The following is a 20,375-nucleotide window of genomic DNA, read 5'->3' on the forward strand; positions in this document are numbered from 1 at the left end:
AATTGTTTCCCATCTTCACTTTGATAGTGCAGGGTTGGGATTGTTGCTGGTAAAATATAGCAGGAGAAATTAATGCAATTTCTTGGAAGTAAGTCACAAGTAATTCGGCTTGAGAATTCTCTTATGGTAATAAATCAGATGATATTTTTCATCTTCATTTTCATTTCATGGTGCTAATTAACTAATGAGTACTAGGTGAATTCTGCTGAATTTTATATTTTGACAGATTCTGTGTCGAGTCTTGTGATACCTTATGTTATCAGCTTGATCTTGCTGCTTTTGTTGCCTGTGTGAACTCTGGACATGCTGGAGTTCAAATACTCATTAAGGTTCTCCGGAAAAGAACAACTGGAGCTTGGAGATGGAGATGTTTATTCTGATCCTTTTGTTGAGAACTTTGTCTTGGAAAGACTTTCGTCCAAATCTCTTAGGGTAATAATCTATGTCAATGTATGATACTGTAATGAGTGGCTTGATGTTTTGCAGTCTTAGTAATCAACATTTGCTTATTATACAGATGTTATCGACTTATATTTATTTTATTCCCATCTTCTATAAAGTCACCTTTATACTGGCATTGAACTTCGAGTTTATGCTTTTGTATATATCTATCTAGAGTGGCAGTTGTGTACTGTTGGTTTGGTAGTAGAAAAGGGGCAAAGTTTCAGTGGCACTGTGTAGTTTTTGCCACTATTTGGTTGAGCTGATAGATTTAGGTGAACTAGAGAAAAGGTGAAGAAGATGAAGAGAAGAGGTGAGAGCAGAGCAGAAAGAGAGAGAGAGATCAGAAATGTGAGTGATGATTCTGTTATTATGATCAATGATACTGAGCTTACAGCTTTATATACATGGGACCGATTTTAGTTAGTTAGGCTCCTAATAGATTCTAGAAGCGACTTGCCTAATCACTCTCTACTGCTCAATTTAGTTAGGGTCCTAATTCTGACTCGACTCTTCTAGAGCTTCTCTAGCTCACTCTATTAGGAGCTAATGCTTGCACTTCAATGACATATTTACTGACAAGCATGTTTGTGGGATAGGATTAGATGCTTAGCATCTTTTTGCTGTAAAGCTCATGATCTTTATAGGGGCTTTTCCTCTCAGACATGCTGAGAGATTGGAAAGTTATGTTTTTATAAATTGATCTGTTGGTTGTTTTTCTTTTGTATAGGGGAACCTTATTCCCAATAATAGTGATGTTGTTTTGTTACCTTTATAATCCTTTGGTAATACTTCTTGTCTCAATCTGTAACACGTTCTTAGGTGATTCTTAACCATGTAGTACTTGAATGTTGACTTGTGCATGGTAAATATACAAACTGGATTTGAGAATTGATTAGGAAAATATATATTTGTTAATATGTAAAATACAAAGGACATCACTCAAACTTAAAAGATCTTCTAATAGATTGGAAAGCTATGCTTCATTGTTAGCATTTTGTTTTTATTTTTGTTCCTGTATTAGATGTCTGTGTTCTAGTCTTCTTATATTGTATCATTCTTCTTTCATACAGAAAAGAACGGTATATTGGTTTCTAATTAAACATTTCAGATTGGGATATATTATGCATGGATATTTTAATGTTCATATGCTAGTCTTATCTTCTGTTGTACAGTCCTGACTTTACAGTCTTTGTTAGGTACTTTTTGATGTTGTCCCAGGCATAAAATTCCAAGAAGCCATTGAGTTGATCAGTATGCAACCCATTGCCTCTACTCTAGAAGCTTGGAAGAGGTGTGCTTATGTTTTCCTTTATCTCTCTGCATGGTCTTTAGAGTCTCTTGAGATTAGATGATATTTGCAGTTAGGTGCTGATGTTTATTATTATTTAATATTATTATTATTATTATGGATTAATTAAGCTACATGGGATTATGCAAGCCGTGTGTGGCTAGAATTTCTTGACATGAAATGTTAAAATACTTACTCTTGTGTTTACTCTTAACTGTATATGTGTGTAGGAAGCAAGATGTAGACCTCATGCACATGCGTTATGCTCTAGAATCTATTGTTCTTGCTTTAGGAGCGATGGAAAGGAGTACATCTGATGAAATAGAGAATCATCAAGCTGTGCCATTATCCCATTTGAAGGATTTGCAGAGCCATTTGGATGCAATTAGTAATCTTCCTCGCAAGGTTATTCTCTTTTAGTGATCTTATCATTCTATTGTCCCACTTGCAGTAATTTTCTTCAGTTGGTTGTGTAAGGCAGGTTCTATTAATATATCTTATACTTATCAATCATGTTGTAATTTTCCTAGTTCTATCTAGTTAAATTTCGTTGTGTCATTCACACGGAACATACCACCACACACCAGTGATGTGAACTCATGTTGTATTGGCCATTGGGATCTTTTGTTGCTTTTTCCCCCATTTTAGACAAAAACAGTTGATTTGTTCCTAACTTACTTTTTGTTTTGAAATTTGTCTTTTTAAGTAGTAAAATATTCCAAATTCGTTCTATGAATAATACAACAAACAACAACAACAACAAAGCCTTGTCCTACTAGGTGGGGTCGGCTACATGAATCAAACGACGCTATTGAGCTCTGTCATGTATCATGTCTACAGAGAGACCGTTTACATATAGATCTCGTTTGACCACCTCATGGATGGTCTTCTTAGGTCTTCTTAGGTAACTGTAAGGAAAAAGTTTTGCAGGATATAATATGCTGTGTGTCGGGAACTGGATGTTTAGTAATTGATAATGAGCATCCATGCAGTAGGATAAACATTTTAAAAGGTTTCCATGTGCCATTGTTTTGATATTTCTGTGATTTAAACTGTAAATTTCAGTGTCATCATAAAGTGTTCAAAGTCTAGTAATTTTCTGTCAGCATACTTATCTTTTGGGAAATTTTCAATGATGCAGATTTTTATGGTGAATGTGATTATTTCGCTATTGCATATGGATAATGTTTCTATTAACTTGATGCATTGTGGATCACCATGGAGTGATTCTAAATTATCCAGTGCTTGCTCTTTGGAAGATGATTATCCAACCAGAACTGAAGGGGCAAATAAAATGGTTATATCTTTCACTTCTTTGCTACTTGATATATTGTCTCGCAACATTCCGACATCAGAGATTGAATTAGAGAACACACTATCTGATAGTGTTAATACAGCCACTAGACAGGCACTCGAGTGGAGAATCTCAATCTCAAAGCGTTTCATTGAAGAGTGGGAATGGCGTTTGTCAATTTTACAGCATCTTCTACCATTATCTGAACGCCAATGGAGATGGAAGGAGGCTTTGACGGTTTTACGTGCAGCTCCATCTAAGCTACTTAACCTGTGAGCTCTGCCTTTCTAATGTATAAAATAGCAAATAAAATGTATCTCATGTCATATTTGAGAAATCAAATCTTGTGTTTCTTCTGCAGTTGCATGCAAAAGCTAAGTTTGATATTGGAGAAGAAGCTGTTCATCGATTTTCATTATCTGCTGAAGACAAAGCTACCCTTGAGTTAGCCGAATGGGTAGATAGTGCCTGCAATAAAGTATGCATATATTCTTTTCAATTTTATGTGACAAATGTAATCAGTATTAGCTGCTAAGAGTCGTAGCGGTTACAGTCTTTTGGATGCATTCCTATTTCCATTTCTTAATGGCCTTCGATTTCCTGTTCCCTGTCTTGGAGGATGATGTAGCATTTTCTTCCATATGTAGGAAGATGATGTGGTATCCCGTGTACATGATCTGGATTTTTCCTCTTTACGTTCCCAGTTGGGTCCCTTGGCTACCGTAAGTGCCTAAGCAGTTTTCATTTTGTCATTTCAACATAATAAAATGAGTAAATATGTATTTCGTTGGTTTTGAGCATTTGCATTTCTTTCCAGATTCTTCTTTGCATTGATGTTGCTGCAACTTCTGCAAAGTCTGCCAAGATGTCGCAGCAGCTACTTGATCAGGTGCTGCTATCCTTTGTTCAATAGATTCCACTCCTTTCAACTAAATTTTCCTTGCATTATAGAGGGAAGGAAGAAAGAGCAAATCATATGATGTAGGATAAAAGTAATCCCCTTTACAGAAGCATGATAACAAAACAGAGTGAATCCAATCTATTTCGTTAGTATTACACTTCTCTAAAAGAAAATTGGAATGCATAAACAAGGGGAAATAACTAGAGTGAAGGAAAAAAATTATATCACCCAGGCAGTTTTGTGTTCATCAATTGTTGAAACTATTACTAACTTTTATCTCCTGTTATTCTTTACTCTTGCAAGGTTTTGTCCTGCTGACTAAATCTTATGCTCAACCATTTGCAGGCACAAACTATGCTTTCTGAGATATATCCTGGAGGATCTGCCAAAGATGGATCCACTTATTGGGATCAGATCCTTGAAGTGGGAGTCATCTCTGTGTCACGGCGTCTTCTAAAGCGCTTACATGAGTTCTTGGAGCAGGTGAGGAATTTTGAGTACTATTTATTGGTCTAGGAATCATTTTCATGTTCAGCATTGTGGGCCTTGAAAGCTATAGTTTAAACCTTTCTGATTTTAGTCATTGGCATAAGCCAACTGTATCTCATTAGCTTTCCTACAGTGTTCCTCTTTTATGTTGTCTGGCAGACTCAAAAAAGATGAAAGTTCCAAGTTACTCATTCTACAACATCACATGCATTACCTAAATAACTCATTGATTGCAGTTCTTCATTAACTAATTTATTAGGCGAATTCTAGTATGCCTATGTTTATGGTGGCTATGAAGTGGTGTTAAAATTAAAATCACATTTTTTTTTACATTTTGGTAACACTTTTTTTTAGCAACACTTTTTAAAAAGCGTTGTTAAATAGTAAAAAAGCATTACTTTAATTTTAGCAACACTTTTTATAACACCAGAGTCACCATAGCCACCGTAGCATAGGCATACTAGAATAACTCAATTTATTATTACCCACATATCTACCATCTATATTTTTTCAATCTTGTAAGAAGGCTGTCTTGGCAATGATGTTTATATGTTCTTCCCCTTCAGGACAACCCTCCAGCACTTAAGGCAATCCTATCTGGGGAAATTATTATCACTTCCCCGAAAGAGTCTCACCGGCAAGAGCAGAGGGAGCGTGCTCTTGCTCTGCTGCATCAGATGATTGAAGATGCTCATATGGACAAGCGGCAGTTTCTCAGTGGTACTTCTTTCATGTTTCATTTGGCATGTTATTAGTGGTGTTATTAATTATTATGCAAAAATATGAATAATTTTATCTATAGGCATTTCATTCCTCATCTTCTTTGATTTAAGCAATTGGGTAGAGACCACCTGGTATTCCTCTCTTCTGATTAGAACACGTTTTTTATGCATAAATCATAGGTAAGCTTCATAACCTTGCAAGAGCTGTCGCTGATGAAGAAACTGAACCAAGTACTACTACTAGAGGTGAAGGACTGTATGCTGATCGGGGTGTTATTGCCACACACAGTGACAAGGACATTATACTTGGGCTTGGTTTAAGAGTTGCTAAACAAATACCTTTGAGTTCAAGTGGAGGAGAAACAGGCCAGCACTCTGCTGGTTATGATATTAAAGATTATGGGAAGAGGATATTTGCTCCCTTGACTGCCAAACCTATGACATATCTATCACAGTTCATTCTTCATGTTGCTGCGATTGGTGATATAGTTGATGGAACTGATACTACTCATGATTTTAACTTCTTCTCTGTCGTGTATGAGTGGCCTAAGGATGTAAGGTTCTCAAAATGTTTGAATTATTGACGGAACATTTACCATGATTTTGATTTACTTCAATGAGTACCCATTGCATGTGATGGTTGACAGCTTATCAATTTTGTAATCAGATGATGCTTGTTTATTCAGCTACCCCTCTTTGCTTCTTAAGGAAATCATAATAATTTATTTTAAAAGATATAATTATTATTTATTCATTTATTAATGTATTTTTATGTTTCATGTTATGAGCAATATTGCTTTAATTTAATCACCTGTGCTGGTTTTGCTTTTCTATTTACAGCTTTTGACCCGGCTTGTTTTTGAAAGAGGCAGTACTGATGCGGCTGGAAAGGTAGCTGAAATCATGTTTGCTGATTTTGTACATGAGGTGATTTCGGCATGTGTCCCTCCAGTTTTCCCTCCGCGATCTGGACATGGATGGGCATGTATTCCAGTTGTTCCTACATTCCCCAAGAGCTGCTCTGAATATAAAGTACTGTCTCCATCATCTAAAGATGCTAAACCTAGTTGCTATTGCCGCTCTTCAGCAACACCTGGTGTTGCTTTATACCCTCTACAGTTGGATGTGGTGAAGCATTTGGCAAAAATTTCCCCAGTGAGGGCTGTATTAGCATGTGTATTTGGGAGTACTATACTGTACAGTAGCAGTAGCTCTTCAATTTCAAGCTCCTTGAATGATGGATTACTGCAAGCTCCAGATGCTGATAGATTATTCTATGAGTTTGCTCTTGATCAATCTGAAAGGTGCATGCCCGTTCTTTCGATTTTTGTTGGCAAGTGGCAGTTTCATATAAACATGTGTCGAACTATTTCACTGGCAACAATCTTCTGGGTTCTTTGGGTTTGCTCAACACCCCCTATCTCTTTTTCTTCTTTTTCTTTTTTACCAAAAAGAAAAATAGCATTGAGTTGTGCATTCAACTTGTCTTGTGCATTATAGGATGAAAATTTTGTAGGTTAGAGTAGTGTTATATATATATATAACCATCCATTTGTTTCCTTAATTTGTTCATTTCCCATGTTTCCATAGGGTTTTGTTTCCTTTGCTTTTTGTAAGGGAGGAGTGTAACTAACTGTTTCAAGAATGCATCTCGCCCTCTTCTTTTAGTTTAATATACACGGTTTGTATGCTATCAGTCAGTCTGTGTTATAAATACTTGTTTATCCTTATCTTCTCTCCAGGTTCCCAACCTTAAACAGATGGATACAAATGCAAACTAACCTCCATCGAGTTTCAGAAGTTGCAGTAACTGGTCAAACAGCTGATGACAGCAATCGCGAGGCAAGAACTTCTATTAAGAGAATTCGTGAACATGACACTGAGACAGAGTCAGATGCTGATGACATTGTTAGTAGCAGTTCTATCCCTGTGGCTCTAACAGAACTGAATGGCCATGGAATTGAAGCCACAGATTTCTCGCACGATTCCTCAAAATATGAAGCTGGTCAAATTGATACCACAATATTCCTTTCATTTGATTGGGACAATGAGGAACCATATGAAAAGGCAGTAAGACGGTACAATTACTTCAAAATTTTCTTCCCTTTACTATATTCAATTGTTCTTGCATTAGAATTGTAGAATAAAGAGAATATCATATAATGTGTTAATTATATTTTAGAATATATTGATGAATATTTCGTTGGATTAGTTCTGATGTTTACTATTATTCTATGATTATTTCCTTATTTGAATAGGATTAGGGTTTCCCTATTATAATAAATAGGGATAGGGATAATGCCTTTCCTCTTGTAACATACCACACATCAATCATTTTGTATTTTCTTCTAACCTTTCCCTTCTCTCTTCCCCTGCTTTCCTAAATCCCTAATCTCGAGAAAGAATGTTGCCTACATTGTGTAATCAAGCAAAGCTCAGAGCTGTTGTATGAGGTTTTTCCCTAAATGACATGCTGAGGATTGGAAAGTTTATTTCCATTGTTTTTTAATTCTTTGGTTGCTTTATTTTCCTCTGTTTCCTGTTCCTTCTTTGGTTTACAAAAATCCCCCCCCCCTGTTCCTCTGTTTTTTAGTTTATATGCTGAGGATGCCTAATTCTCCTCACTTTTATTCTTTCAATTCGTATAAAAAAGAAATTTTTTTTTTTAAACTGAGGCTTACTCTTTCTTTAGCGATTTACATGTTTCACGTGCTCTTTTCTTTTCTTTTCTTTTTTTTTTCTGTTGTAGACTTATTGAGGAAGGAAAACTAATGGATGCCCTTGCACTCTCGGATCGCTTTCTACGTAATGGGGCCTCTGATCAGCTTCTTCAGCTACTCATTGAACGTTCAGAAGAGATTCACTCAAATTCTGCACAGCATCATGGGTATGGAGGAAGTAATCTTTGGAGCAACAGTTGGCAGTATTGCCTAAGGTTGAAGGACAAACCGCTGGCAGCTAGACTTGCCTTAAGGTGTGTGAATAATTTCATTTTCTTGATTTAGCAGACTATATATCTGGTAAAGGATATATTCTGTTACCGTAAGTTCTGTTAAAAATATAGAACTGTTTCTTGTCTTCACCTAACAGCTTAAAAGTTTAGGATAGCTAGTTCTTAATGTAGTTTGTCAGTTATTCAAATCGATAGGGTCTTTCACTAAAGGCTTGATAGATATATGAAATCATTTATTGCAATCCTGTTGGCGAAGTAAGATATTATGTTTCAGCCAAACTTCTAGTGCTGCTTTCTCTTCATTTTTTTGGCATGTTTACATTAGAGAATATGATAGTTGCCTAATTGCTTTTTTAAATTCTCTCAGCCTATGATGGCATTCTCAAATTTCAGAATTTTATAATAGGTATGTGCACACTTGGGAATTAGATGCTGCTTTGGATGTTCTGACAATGTGCTGTTGCCACTTGCCTCAGAATGATCCTGTTAGGCAAGAGGTACTTTTCTTTTCCTATCATTCTTTCCATTAATACTATATTCTTACATCAACATCGCCATTATGGTGTGATGCTTGGATACTCTTTATAGTGTTTGTCATACCCATGCTGGATGCATCTCTGTTACGATTAACTGGTGGGTACTCAATACTCATGGATAGCTAGTTAGCTACACATGAGTATCCTATATATATGATTAACTCTACTACAAATATGTTGAGGTACATCTTGGTCAAGTCTTACCATGAGTTGATATTATCTAAGTAGAAGCCAGTGAATGCAAAATGTCCTAGTTGTTTGGTTTACTACTAAATATAGCAAACCCATAGTTTTTGAATTTTGATGGTGGATGGCGGCTAATGGCGGAAGGGTAAAAAACCGCCATGAGGTTATAGCGGATGGTGTTGCGTGAAATGGCAGATATGGTGGATACATTCAAAAAAATATAAATTATATACAAATATATACTAAATAATCTATAAAATTTAAATAAAACTACTAAAAGACAAAAGAAAATTATATCTAAACTACTAACTACTAATACTTTATCAGTAATAATGTGAAACTATTTATCCACAATCAATATTAAAGATTAAAACTAATATCAAATTGACATAAATAGTAATATCAACACAAATAAAGCAGTAGCAAAAGCAAATTGAGGGTTTTTAATATAAAGTACAAAAATTGAGGGGTGAGAGTAGAAAAAAAGAGATTAGAATGGAAAAACAAAAAAACTCTAGGGTTCAAAATATAAAGAAAAAAAGGAAGCAGCTTAGAGAAGCAGAGTTTCACAAACAACGTTCAATGTCGTCGTCTTCCTCTGCAGTTCGTGGTGCCGTCGTTGTCAATGTTCTGTGCCTCTGCAGAATAGCGGTGATGCTATTGTTGGTGATGAGTCGGGGTCACAAGTCTTCGTCTTCCTCAAGCAGCAGAGAGGGAAAGTGAACAACAAAGATTATAGAGGGGCGTGAAGAGGCAGTATACGAGAGCCAATGAAGACCCTCTAATTTTTAAAAAGAAAACTCCAAACCAACCCGCCATTTCTGCCATACCTGTATCAGACCGCCATGGTGCCACCGCAATTGCGGCCACCATTTCCGCAACACCACAAACTTAAAATGGCGGTTAGCCCAAAAACCGCCGCGCTATAATGTCATGTTCCGGCCATGGCTGCAATTTGAAAACACTGAGCAAACTACTGTCTTTCAAAAATTTTATCTGTTCTACGGTTTGATACTTTATTCTTTTTGTTTTTATATTTCCGTATTTACCTGTATTTAAAAAAAAAAATCTTTTGACATGCTTCATATGGTATTAAATTACGTTATTCTTTGTAATGTTTAGATTTTGCAAATGAAACAAGCTCTGCAGAGGTACAGCCACATATTAAATGCGGACGATCATTATACAAGCTGGCAAGAGGTTATATTCTCTTCTGTAAACTGTTAAAATGTCCAATGTATCAGTGCTTTTCTTTTCTTTTCTATTTTTTTTTATTTATTCAGAAGTCTATGTTGTTTATGTATACGGGTTTACATGAAACCACCAGTAAATGATGTATTAGGATTTAGGAATATGCTTATAGTAACTTATTTTTCTCTCTTGATTATGACAAATCTTGGCGTCATGAAAAGATTGTCTGTTTCAGGTTGAAGCAGATTGCAAGGAAGATCCAGAGGGGCTGGCACTTAGATTAGCTGGAAAAGGAGCTGTATCTGCTGCATTAGAAGTGGCAGAAAGTGCAGGGTTGTCAAATGATTTACGAAGAGAGTTGCAGGGACGACAGCTTGTGAAACTTCTAACAGCTGACCCTCTTAATGGTGGGGGACCAGCTGAAGCCTCACGCTTTCTTTCTTCATTACGGGACACAGATGATGCCTTGCCGGTTGCGATGGGTGCAATGCAACTGTTGCCCAATTTGCGTTCAAAACAGCTTCTTGTAATCAAACATTTATCTATCATATTGTTCCTTCATTTATTGATATAAATTGTTGTCTCCGAACTTTTGGAATTCCCTCAACATCCTGGTAAATTTTCTCTATGCATTGTTTGAAGGTTCACTTCTTCCTGAAGCGGAGGGAAGGAAATTTGTCTGATGTTGAGATTTCCCGGCTTAATTCATGGGCGTTAGGGCTTCGTGTGCTGGCTGTCTTGCCGGTACCGTGGCAGCAAAGGTGCTCTTCCCTGCATGAGCATCCTCATCTGATTTTGGAAGTGTTGCTCATGCGGAAACAGTTGCAATCAGCAGCACTGGTACTATAATTTAACTTTGGCTAGGTGCTTTAATTACATGCATTAGTATTCATTTTTCTTTTTATGACTTCTTTATATCTATTATTTTTTATAGGATATGCAGTATCCTTTTTGTTTTTTAAGAAAATCTTTTGTATTACTTATGTACTCATAAGTCACAATCAATGCAATGTTTGTTTGCCTTTGTTTCTACAGATATTAAAGGAATTTCCTTCCTTACGAGACAACAATGTAATTACTACGTACTCGGCTAAGGCTATTGCTGTAAGCATCAGCTCACCTCCAAGGGAACACCGGATATCTGTTTTAGGATCCAGGCCAAAGCAGAAGGCTAGACCGGGTGCCCCTCCCAAGATGTCTTTTACAAGCAGCCTAAGTAACTTGCAGAAAGAGGCTCGAAGAGCTTTTTCATGGGCTCCTAAAAACACTGTGGACAAAAGTGCTCCCAAGGATGTTTATAGGAAAAGAAAAAGTTCTGGATTATCCCCTTCTGATAGAGTTGCCTGGGAGGCAATGACTGGGATTCAAGAGGATCGTATTTCGTCCTTTTCTACAGAAGGGCAAGAACGGCTTCCTTCTGTTTCAATTGCTGATGAATGGATGCTTACAGGTGACCTTGTTAAAGATGAAAGCATTCGTTCATCTCACAGATATGAAAATGCCCCTGATATTACCCTTTTTAAGGTAGGTTATTTCTATTGAGTGTAGTAGTACATTAGATATATAACCATTCATGTACTTTCACTTGACAACTTAAGCTTTTAAGAATACAAACACACACACACACACACACACACACAAAAGATAAATTGTTCTAACTATCAATCTTAAAAGTGGTTCTTACATGAGGAGGTGTTAGAGCTACAACTATCCTTATACCTCTACCTGATGCCTTAAGCGCTTTTAGGAGAAATAGTTCATGTCATAGTAGAATATCTCTGCCATCTTTTTATTTTTTTATCGATGCCATTTTGTCTCTTCTGGATGCTTGTGTTGTAGGCACTACTTGCTCTTTGTTCTGATGAGTCCGTCTCTGCCAAAATTGCCCTTGACTTGTGCATTAATCAAATGAAGAATGTCTTGAACTCCCATCAGTTGCCTGAGAATGCTTCTATGGAAACAATTGGGCGAGCATATCATGCCACAGAAACATTTGTGCAGGTATTTATTCGAAAAGAGTAGTTTTGTTGAGTATAGTGGTTGATAAGTGAATATGCTCTAAGTATGGTTATTTGCTTTAATGCAATTTGTAAGATGGCATCATCATCTCTATTTCTGTCATTAGTTCATTAGAATTTTGATACAAATGAAAACACTACCATTCTAATATTGTATTTGCAGGGTCTGCTTTATGCGAAGTCCCTACTAAGAAAGCTCACAGGTGGAATTGATTTTTCCAGTAATCCTGAAAGAAATAGAGATACTGATGAGACATCATCTGATGCTGGTAGCTCTAGTGTGGGTAGTCAAGCGACGGATGAGCTATCTGAAATCTTGTCTCAGGCAGATGTCTGGTTGGGACGAGCAGAGCTTCTCCAAAGCCTTTTGGGTTCAGGGATAGCTGCTTCTCTTGATGACATCGCTGATGCAGAGTCATCTGCCCATCTTCGTGACAGGTTGGTTGTGGAAGAACGGTACAGCATGGCTGTGTATACCTGCAGAAAGTGTAAGGTAGATTATGCCTGTCAGTCATATAGTTACTGGAAGTGCTGATTTCCTTTACTGTGGGTTAAAACTAATATTTCCCTTCATTAGATTGATGTCTTCCCTGTGTGGAATGCATGGGGACATGCACTAATTCGGATGGAGCATTATGGACAAGCTCGTGTGAAGTTCAAGTATGTGATATATATATATATATATATAACTATTTTTAAAGATTTGAAGAATATTGCACAAGGACAGTGATAGGCATCACGAAGGACTTGAGTACAGACTCAATCTCAGTTACATATTATATATTTATTTCATTTCAGGCAAGCACTTCAGTTGCACAAAGGTGATCCTGGACCTGTAATTTTAGAGATTATTAATACCATTGAAGGTGGTCCACCAGTTGATGTCTCAGCTGTTCGTTCTATGTAAGTTGTCTGTTGCTATATTCTACCAGGGCTTTTTTGGTTCTAGGCTGGGCAAACTGTGCCTTTCTAGAGAACAGTGAAAGTATACAGATGCTGAAGGGTCACAGTTCTTCCCGTTTGAGGTCTTGTTCTGTGATAAAAACCTAAATGTGTTAATCACACTTAACCTTTGATTGTTCATATTGGTTAATATTTTGAAAGCAATTATTTTATGGAATAGGGTGAAAAGGATGAAGGCCAAGTGGGAAGAAATAAGAAGTAAAGATGCCCTTAATCTTGGTTATTATAAAACAGCTTCTAATTATATTTCTGCTTCAGGTATGAACATCTCGCAAAGAGTGCGCCCACGATCTTGGATGATTCTCTTTCTGCTGATTCATATCTCAACATTTTATACATGCCATCAACATTTCCCCGTTCAGAGAGATCAAGACGATCTCAAATATCTACAAATAATAATAATAATTCTGTATATAGCCGAGACTTTGAAGATGGTCCTCGAAGTAACCTGGATAATGTCAGATACACTGAGTGTGTAAATTACTTACAAGATGTGAGCATAACTCTCTTGTCTGCAAATAATGGCTTGTGAAATAAAATAATTATCCATTGGTTGTCACAATAGGTTTATGGTCTTTACTAGGAAGTATAGATTATATATTCTGCTTTGATTACTGTTTTACTATTACGTTTATCTTTTGTGATTTTCTGTTTAACATCTGGATTTCATGATTGTTGCTTGGACTTTGCAGTATGCTCGTCCGAATTTGCTTGGTTTTATGTTTAGGCACGGTCACTACCATGATGCTTGCTCTTTGTTCTTTCCTCCTGATGCTGTGCCCCCACCACCGCTGCCATCAACTTTAGCCCCGAGTGGAGTGCCTTCTTCATCTCCTCAGAGACTAGATTCTTTGGCGACTGATTATGGGACGATTGATGATCTCTGCGAAATGTGCATTGGTTATGGTGCTATGCCTGTTTTGGAGGAAGTCATTTCATCTAGAATGTCATCGACTAAATCGCAGGATGTAGCTGTGAATCAGTATACAGCTGCAGCCCTTGCCCGTATCTGCCTGTACTGCGAAACTCACAAGCATTTCAATTATTTATATAGATTTCAGGTAATATTTTCCTCTCTTAATGTGTTATTTAATTTTTTATCTAACAGAAAATTTTTAGATATCTGTAAAAAATAAACCAAAAGTAATGAACAAGGGTCTTTCTTGTGTGGGTAAAATACTTTTGGACACGTCAATCTGTTATATGTTAAGAGAACACATAAGATGAAACTGACCATAAGTAGGTCACCAAAGGAAAGCCAAAAAACTGATTGTATCCGAAAAGCAGGCTATAATTGAAAACGAATCATTCCAACTAGATAACCAAAGTACAGTATAATTCAAGGGCTGTGTATTGACATTTGGATATTCTCAAGAGCCAAAACCTATAAATTGGTTGGAAGTAAATCCATAGGGGCCTCACCATAGGGTGATGGTGAAAGAGATAAACTTCTGCTTCAGAGTCCAAACCAGATATAATATACATATTTTTAGAGACAAAGCAATGCCAGGCCTATGCTTTTGCTACATGTCATTTTTACTTATCCTGTTAAGAACAGTCAAAAAATATTTCTCTTATTGAAATCTTTCTTCCCTATATTTGTAGAGGAACCAAGAACTGAAATATAAATTTTACAGGAGAATTCTTATGAAATCAACTGTCCGAATTCTGAGTCACTGAAATTAGCAAAAATGTTTAAACAAGTAACCTTTATCATACAAATTTCTTAGAAAATGGAAGTTTTGAGAGACTCGGTTTTTTAATGGTGGAAAACTGACACGACAGGCATTATACAAAGGGGAACTTAAAAAGTCTAACAAAATTCCTTAGAAATGAGTAGTATGATTCAAATATACTTCCAAAATTAAATATTAGAGCTGTCTCCCGAATGTAACGACTACAGACAAGTAGGAGAAGGTAACCCTAATAAATGAATTTTGGGGGGCTAACAGTAACTATACCTTAGAATTGATGTCCCATCCATTTGAGGCCAACTATACTTTGAATAACTTGATGCCATGTAGGAGGAAAAAAACAGAAGTTACTTAGTTGTCAATGCCCTGTTCTCTAAGTCGATGCATTGTTCTTGGACACCATTTTCAGAGACTATGAAGATAAAAAGGGTGGTACAATTTTCTTTAAGTGATATAATTTCTTTAAAATATGATATACATGACTAGTAACCACTCATCATTGCATATTAATATTTTCGAATTATTTGGTTATATATTTACTTGTCACCCGAGTAATGAATCTATAAGGTTTGGATAATAGTTGTAAAGATAAGACGTATAATAAGATGTTTAGTATAGAGTCAATGTTAATAGGATATCAAACACAAAAGAAATATAATATCCACATACTTCCGAAAAATTCTCATGCTTTAAATTGGGACGTGTTCATGACATATATACTCTAAACAATGAAGCACATGTGCAATGCAACAAAATTTTGGCCTCCTTGTCCCAAAAACCAACAAAAAGTCTTCCATAAAAAGCCAGCAAGAAGATAGTGCAGAAACATCACAAGGGGAAATAGCCTTATGTTGCTTTGGAATTTGTAACAGACTATTGGTATTGTTTTGGTTTAGCACAATTGGTTTATGAAGGTGGAAAAATATTGTATATAGGAAATGAGTTAAGGAACTAAAAATAAGATTTGCATAATCCAAAGGGATCAAGGGATCTCAACCTTTTGTCCAAGCTAGCCGACAAAAAAAAGTATTATCAATGTCATATTGTAAAATAAATTGACCGTAATACTTCTATTTCTGGACAATTTTTAACTTACTATGGATGTTTTTCTGATGATCTACACACATTCAGGTAATTAAAAAGGACCATGTTGCTGCTGGATTGTGCTGTATTCAGCTATTTGTGAACTCTTCGTCTCAAGAGGAAGCCATTAAACATTTGGAACATGCTAAGGTATGTCCATAATTTGATAGAAGGGAAGGCTAGCGTGGTTAATTTTGAGCCTGCATAGAGTGAGTGAGAGAGAATTTTGGGAATTCTGCAGTTATGATTAGCTAAGTCATAGCTGAGCCAGTTTTCTGCTTATATACAAGATGAGAGTAGCTTCTGAGGGAAGCTACAGTAAGATTAGTATGGGGTATTACAATGTTTAGTTACAGATCTATCCTAGCTGACAGAGGCAGTTACACTGCCTCGATTTTACTCTACTCAGGCTTAGAGTCACTTACAGCTTTTCCTAACTGACACTATTAGTAGTGGTTTGTTTTTTTGTTGAGGGGATTAATTCATGCCAAGGTTCCAGTAGCTGATCCAGCTAGTTTTTAAGATATGGGTTGAACTGAGTTGGCTTATCAGTGTGGATTTAATATTTTAATGTGCATTTAAAACTGATTTATTGTTGAGGAAAGTTGATTAGTAAATAGGTTGATCCCTAATATGACAAAATCTGTAAAAATTGACACAAACAAAAGCATTTTTTAGCTGTCATCCTTGGATGCCTGTGCATTTGCATGATTGCATCCAAAAGAATTTTTTTTTTTTATTATAGTTAAATTATCATAACATGTTTCTTGTCACTTATGGTGCTGCTTTTGTCCAATAATCTCTGTTTTTAACTCATTGAATAGATGCATTTTGATGAGGGATTGTCTGCAAGGCACAAAAGTGGGGAATCAACCAAGCTTATTACAAAAGGTCTTAGAGGAAAAAGTGCCTCTGAGAAGCTTACCGAAGAAGGTCTTGTCAAATTTTCTGCTCGGGTATCAATTCAGGTAAATACTAAGGTTACTGGTCAAATAATTAATTTTCTAAGAACATGCTTCAATGCCAATTGGGAACTGAAACTGATATTAGAGACTTCCCTTGACAGTATTTATGGACACTATTTTGCTTTTGAAAACATATGAATATATGCTTAGCTATACAAATATGTGTTGGGAGTTGTTCTAGAGTATGAATCGAATTGACTCTTTGTTTTGGATTTCTTGAATAAACTTCTTCGAAGTTTCTGCATTAATATATTCCCCTATGGATTATTGTAAAGTCATATATTCATTTCTCAAGATTTCTTTGGATTTATTTTATTCTGTAGGTTGAAGTTGTTAAATCCTTTAATGACTCGGAAGGACCACAGTGGAAGCATTCACTATTTGGGAATCCGAACGATCCAGAAACTTTCAGGTTTGTTTATTTCTTGAGCTACCTTGTAACATTGGCCATCCATTCTCTCTTGATGTATTTTATACCTCTTTTCCCTTCTATTAAGTAGGGGTTATACTCACTTACATAAGGGGAGACAACCCATTACCCATGATGTTGGAAAAAGTACATAAATAGGTTTCGTAGTTACTTGAATGCTTTAACTGGGAATGGTAAGTAATCTTTTGTTCATTGGTGTGCAACTTGTAGATAACCAACAACGCTAACCCATTTTAGGTTTCCACCCCCAGCTCTTGCATACACAAAAACATGGGACCTTCTATCTCAACAGCTACTCTCTTTTCTATCTCTGTTTTCGGTGTCTACACCAAAAATGGGTTTAGAGTTAGTTATTGTTTGACTGTCATAGGGAAAATTTTTATTCTATACCCGAAGTCTTAACTATTAAGGTTACCCGTAGGATGCTATTAGAATTTCTCTACTGTACATGCTGTAAGCATGAAATATTTTTAAGCCGTGCCTTGTAGTATTTCATGTTTATGTACTGATGTACTATAAAAAAGGCTCATAATTTCCTAAAAATTTCAGACGGCGATGTAAAGTTGCTGAGGTCCTTGTTGAGAAAAATTTTGATTTGGCATTCCAAGTGATTTATGAATTCAATCTTCCTGGTAAATTTTTATTCTTTCTACAATCTGGTTCTGCAATCTTGTTTACTACCTTCACAAAGTTCTGTCAGCATATCTAAAGCCTGGTCTTTTAATTTTATCACACAGCTGTTGATATATATGCTGGTGTTGCTGCATCTCTTGCTGAGAGAAAAAAAGGCAGTCAATTGACAGAATTCTTTAGAAATATCAAGGGCACAATAGATGATGATGACTGGGACCAGGTATTTTTAATAAATTTTCTCTTTTCTCTTACATTTGAAAGGTTCTTATTTCAACTGCATGTGTAGAAAAATGTTGTTTAACTTTATATAGTGCAAAAGAGGTTACAAGCCAGAATAAATAGGCTAAAGGGAAAGTTGTAGTGTCCTATCCCTAAGTTGAGGGAGGAAATCACCTTCTCTTCAATTTAGATAAACTATAGATATTAACAACCCAAGAAAGGAAATATTTAATCACTCCTAGTTGCACAATATCGTTTCCTAATAAAGCAAGGGATTAAGCAGAATATCGTTTCCTGAAAAAAAAATGTGCTTAGTCGGAAGTTTTAATGCGGCTTCAAGTTAAATAACTAGGGCTTTTTCAGAATGCATTGAGTTGGTATAAAAAAAGTTGGGAAAACTGTGGTTGTAGACTGCAATGTCTGTGCATGGAAATTACCTTAATAAAAGTTGAGAATACATTTGGAAGTTCAGGGGAGTTAAATTCGGTTTTTGCCCCTAGTGTAGTTGAATGCTAAGTGCCTTGGTATGTTGGGAGTGCCCACACAGTTATGCCACCAAGATCTGAGGTTAGAAGGTGCCGCAGCATCACTTTTACTTCTTTTATGAATGCTATGGTAAAGGTACAACTTGAATCCAAAAAATCATCAAAGGGAAGTTGTGGCATGTAGACATGGGTTTTATATTGTCTAAAACAAATTAGGAAATTAAGATGTTGATTTTGTAACATGAGTTATGGTGCATTATCTGGAATTTTCAGTCCAGCTACTGGAATAAGAATGTCTTCGAGTAATAATTTGTGGACTTAAACAAATGTTGATCAGCTTGAACGTTTTGAATGCTGTAGGTCTTGGGTGCTGCAATAAATGTATATGCCAACAAGCATAAAGAACGCCCAGACCGTCTAATAGACATGTTAACTAGCAGCCACAGGTGAGTCCTTTTTCTTAATGCATTTTCAATTATATTGTTTTCTAGGGTAAAATATTTTGATGCTTTTTATGCATCATTATAGGCTCGTTCAGTGAAAAATATTTAGGCACAGATATTTGGATATCAATGATCATTCATTTTTTTTCTCCTTTGTTGGTGTTGGATATAAAAAACATTAATGAGTCTCTGTCCAGTTCAAACTTGTAGGAGGTGTCGAGGTAAAAGGTTAGATCAAACTACATATTTATGTGTACATATAGGCTGCGTTTGGTGTGCACCTGAGACAAACACTAGAGACACACACACAATATTTGTGTCTATATATTGCGTTTGGCAAAATAGATGGACAAGATACATAAAACTTTAAAAAGTCAATGATACCCTTTATTTAAAAAAGAAACAGAAAATGGAAAACTATTATCCTCTTCTCTATCCACCACAAAAGCTGTCTCTCACCTTTCCTGTAACCTCCATGTTCTTCAAAAGAAATCAATTTAAACAAAAAATCAAAAGAATGATACTAATAAATAAAAATAATAATAAGAACTGATTCATAAGAAATAACAAAAAAACCATAATCATTCATCGTCAAATTAGTTTCAGTATTTTTTTCTTTTCTTCTTTAACAATTTCAAAAATAAAAAAGAAACCAGAAAATACAAAGATTGAGACCCATGGCAGAGGAGCAAATGTCGTCAATGGTGATGAGAACACCAAGATTGGCAACAAGACAGGTAGGTGTGGCGCAGTGAGACAACGACAATGTGAGCACATGAAAGCTTACGTTGCATATCTGGAAGCTGATGTCTTGGTGCTTCTAGAAGTTCACATCGTTGCAAATATGGAGGTGTGAGACAAGATAGAGGGCGAGGAAGAGGGATGAGGAGATGGAGGCAGAAAGTGGAGGACTGTAGGGTAGAAGGTGGAAAGTGGAAGGAGGCAGAACGGAAGAGGGAGAGGGAAAAGGGAAGAGGAGAACACAGGCAGAGGGCGGAAGGAGGGTGGAGGAAGGAGGCAAAATGATGTGAGAAGAAAAACTAGTAAGGGACGAAAGTAGAGAAAAATTGTCTCGTCTTTTTTCTTAGTGTCCCAGCTTTGAGGTGGTACACAAATTGTATTTGTGTTCACTTGGGCCTTGTTTGGTTGGTGTCTTTCAGACCCAAGGACAAATATAATAGATACACAAATAGACGTAGACACAAATATATACAATTTTTTTAACATGTTTGGTGATGATATAAAAGACATTATTTAATTCCAACGATGACCACTTTTCACCACCACTACTAATGTTTCAACCTCAATCCAAATCAATATCATCAATAATTTAATTATCAATTCAACAATTCAAATTAAAAAAACTGAAACAGAGTAAAAAAGTTCAACAGTTAATATTAAAAAAAAAAAACTAATATAGAATAAGAAAAGGGAACAG

The 20,375-nt window shown here is 36.1% G+C and overlaps 2 protein-coding genes across 7 annotated transcripts in view; both read left to right on the forward strand.

Moving 5' to 3' along the window:
* Positions 1 to 20,375, forward strand: part of LOC112769257 (uncharacterized) — a 34,152-nt gene that overhangs the window by 11,166 nt on the left and 2,611 nt on the right. For 4 of the 6 annotated variants that reach the window (XM_072224427.1, XM_072224430.1, XM_072224428.1 and 1 more), the window contains exons 12-34: positions 4,273 to 4,410; positions 4,983 to 5,136; positions 5,319 to 5,692; positions 5,979 to 6,442; positions 6,881 to 7,216; positions 7,888 to 8,112; positions 8,498 to 8,588; positions 9,936 to 10,013; positions 10,240 to 10,530; positions 10,647 to 10,844; positions 11,040 to 11,528; positions 11,844 to 12,005; positions 12,186 to 12,515; positions 12,600 to 12,682; positions 12,821 to 12,925; positions 13,244 to 13,478; positions 13,678 to 14,046; positions 15,811 to 15,912; positions 16,587 to 16,730; positions 17,051 to 17,139; positions 17,707 to 17,789; positions 17,895 to 18,010; positions 18,855 to 18,940. In XM_072224427.1, the coding sequence (XP_072080528.1) occupies positions 4,273 to 4,410; positions 4,983 to 5,136; positions 5,319 to 5,692; positions 5,979 to 6,442; positions 6,881 to 7,216; positions 7,888 to 8,112; positions 8,498 to 8,588; positions 9,936 to 10,013; positions 10,240 to 10,530; positions 10,647 to 10,844; positions 11,040 to 11,528; positions 11,844 to 12,005; positions 12,186 to 12,515; positions 12,600 to 12,682; positions 12,821 to 12,925; positions 13,244 to 13,478; positions 13,678 to 14,046; positions 15,811 to 15,912; positions 16,587 to 16,730; positions 17,051 to 17,139; positions 17,707 to 17,789; positions 17,895 to 18,010; positions 18,855 to 18,940 (4,742 nt within the window). Of the gene's footprint in view, positions 1 to 1,630; positions 1,641 to 3,677; positions 3,749 to 3,843; positions 3,916 to 4,272; positions 4,411 to 4,982; positions 5,137 to 5,318; positions 5,693 to 5,978; positions 6,443 to 6,880; positions 7,217 to 7,887; positions 8,113 to 8,497; positions 8,589 to 9,935; positions 10,014 to 10,239; positions 10,531 to 10,646; positions 10,845 to 11,039; positions 11,529 to 11,843; positions 12,006 to 12,185; positions 12,516 to 12,599; positions 12,683 to 12,820; positions 13,048 to 13,145; positions 13,479 to 13,677; positions 14,047 to 15,810; positions 15,913 to 16,586; positions 16,731 to 17,050; positions 17,140 to 17,706; positions 17,790 to 17,894; positions 18,011 to 18,854; positions 18,941 to 20,375 lie in introns of all 6 variants that reach the window. The other 2 variants (XM_025813713.3, XR_011875982.1) reach the window with 2 other exon arrangements.
* LOC112769256 (uncharacterized) lies at positions 1,626 to 3,319 on the forward strand. The gene is made up of 3 exons (XM_025813712.2): positions 1,626 to 1,735; positions 1,963 to 2,137; positions 2,874 to 3,319. The coding sequence occupies exons 1-3, from the start codon at positions 1,698 to 1,700 to the stop codon at positions 3,300 to 3,302; spliced, it is 642 nt and encodes a 213-aa protein (XP_025669497.2). The 5' UTR covers positions 1,626 to 1,697; the 3' UTR covers positions 3,303 to 3,319.

Source organism: Arachis hypogaea, chromosome 18 (assembly GCF_003086295.3).
Source record: "Arachis hypogaea cultivar Tifrunner chromosome 18, arahy.Tifrunner.gnm2.J5K5, whole genome shotgun sequence".
NCBI classification, from domain to species: Eukaryota; Viridiplantae; Streptophyta; class Magnoliopsida; order Fabales; family Fabaceae; genus Arachis; species Arachis hypogaea.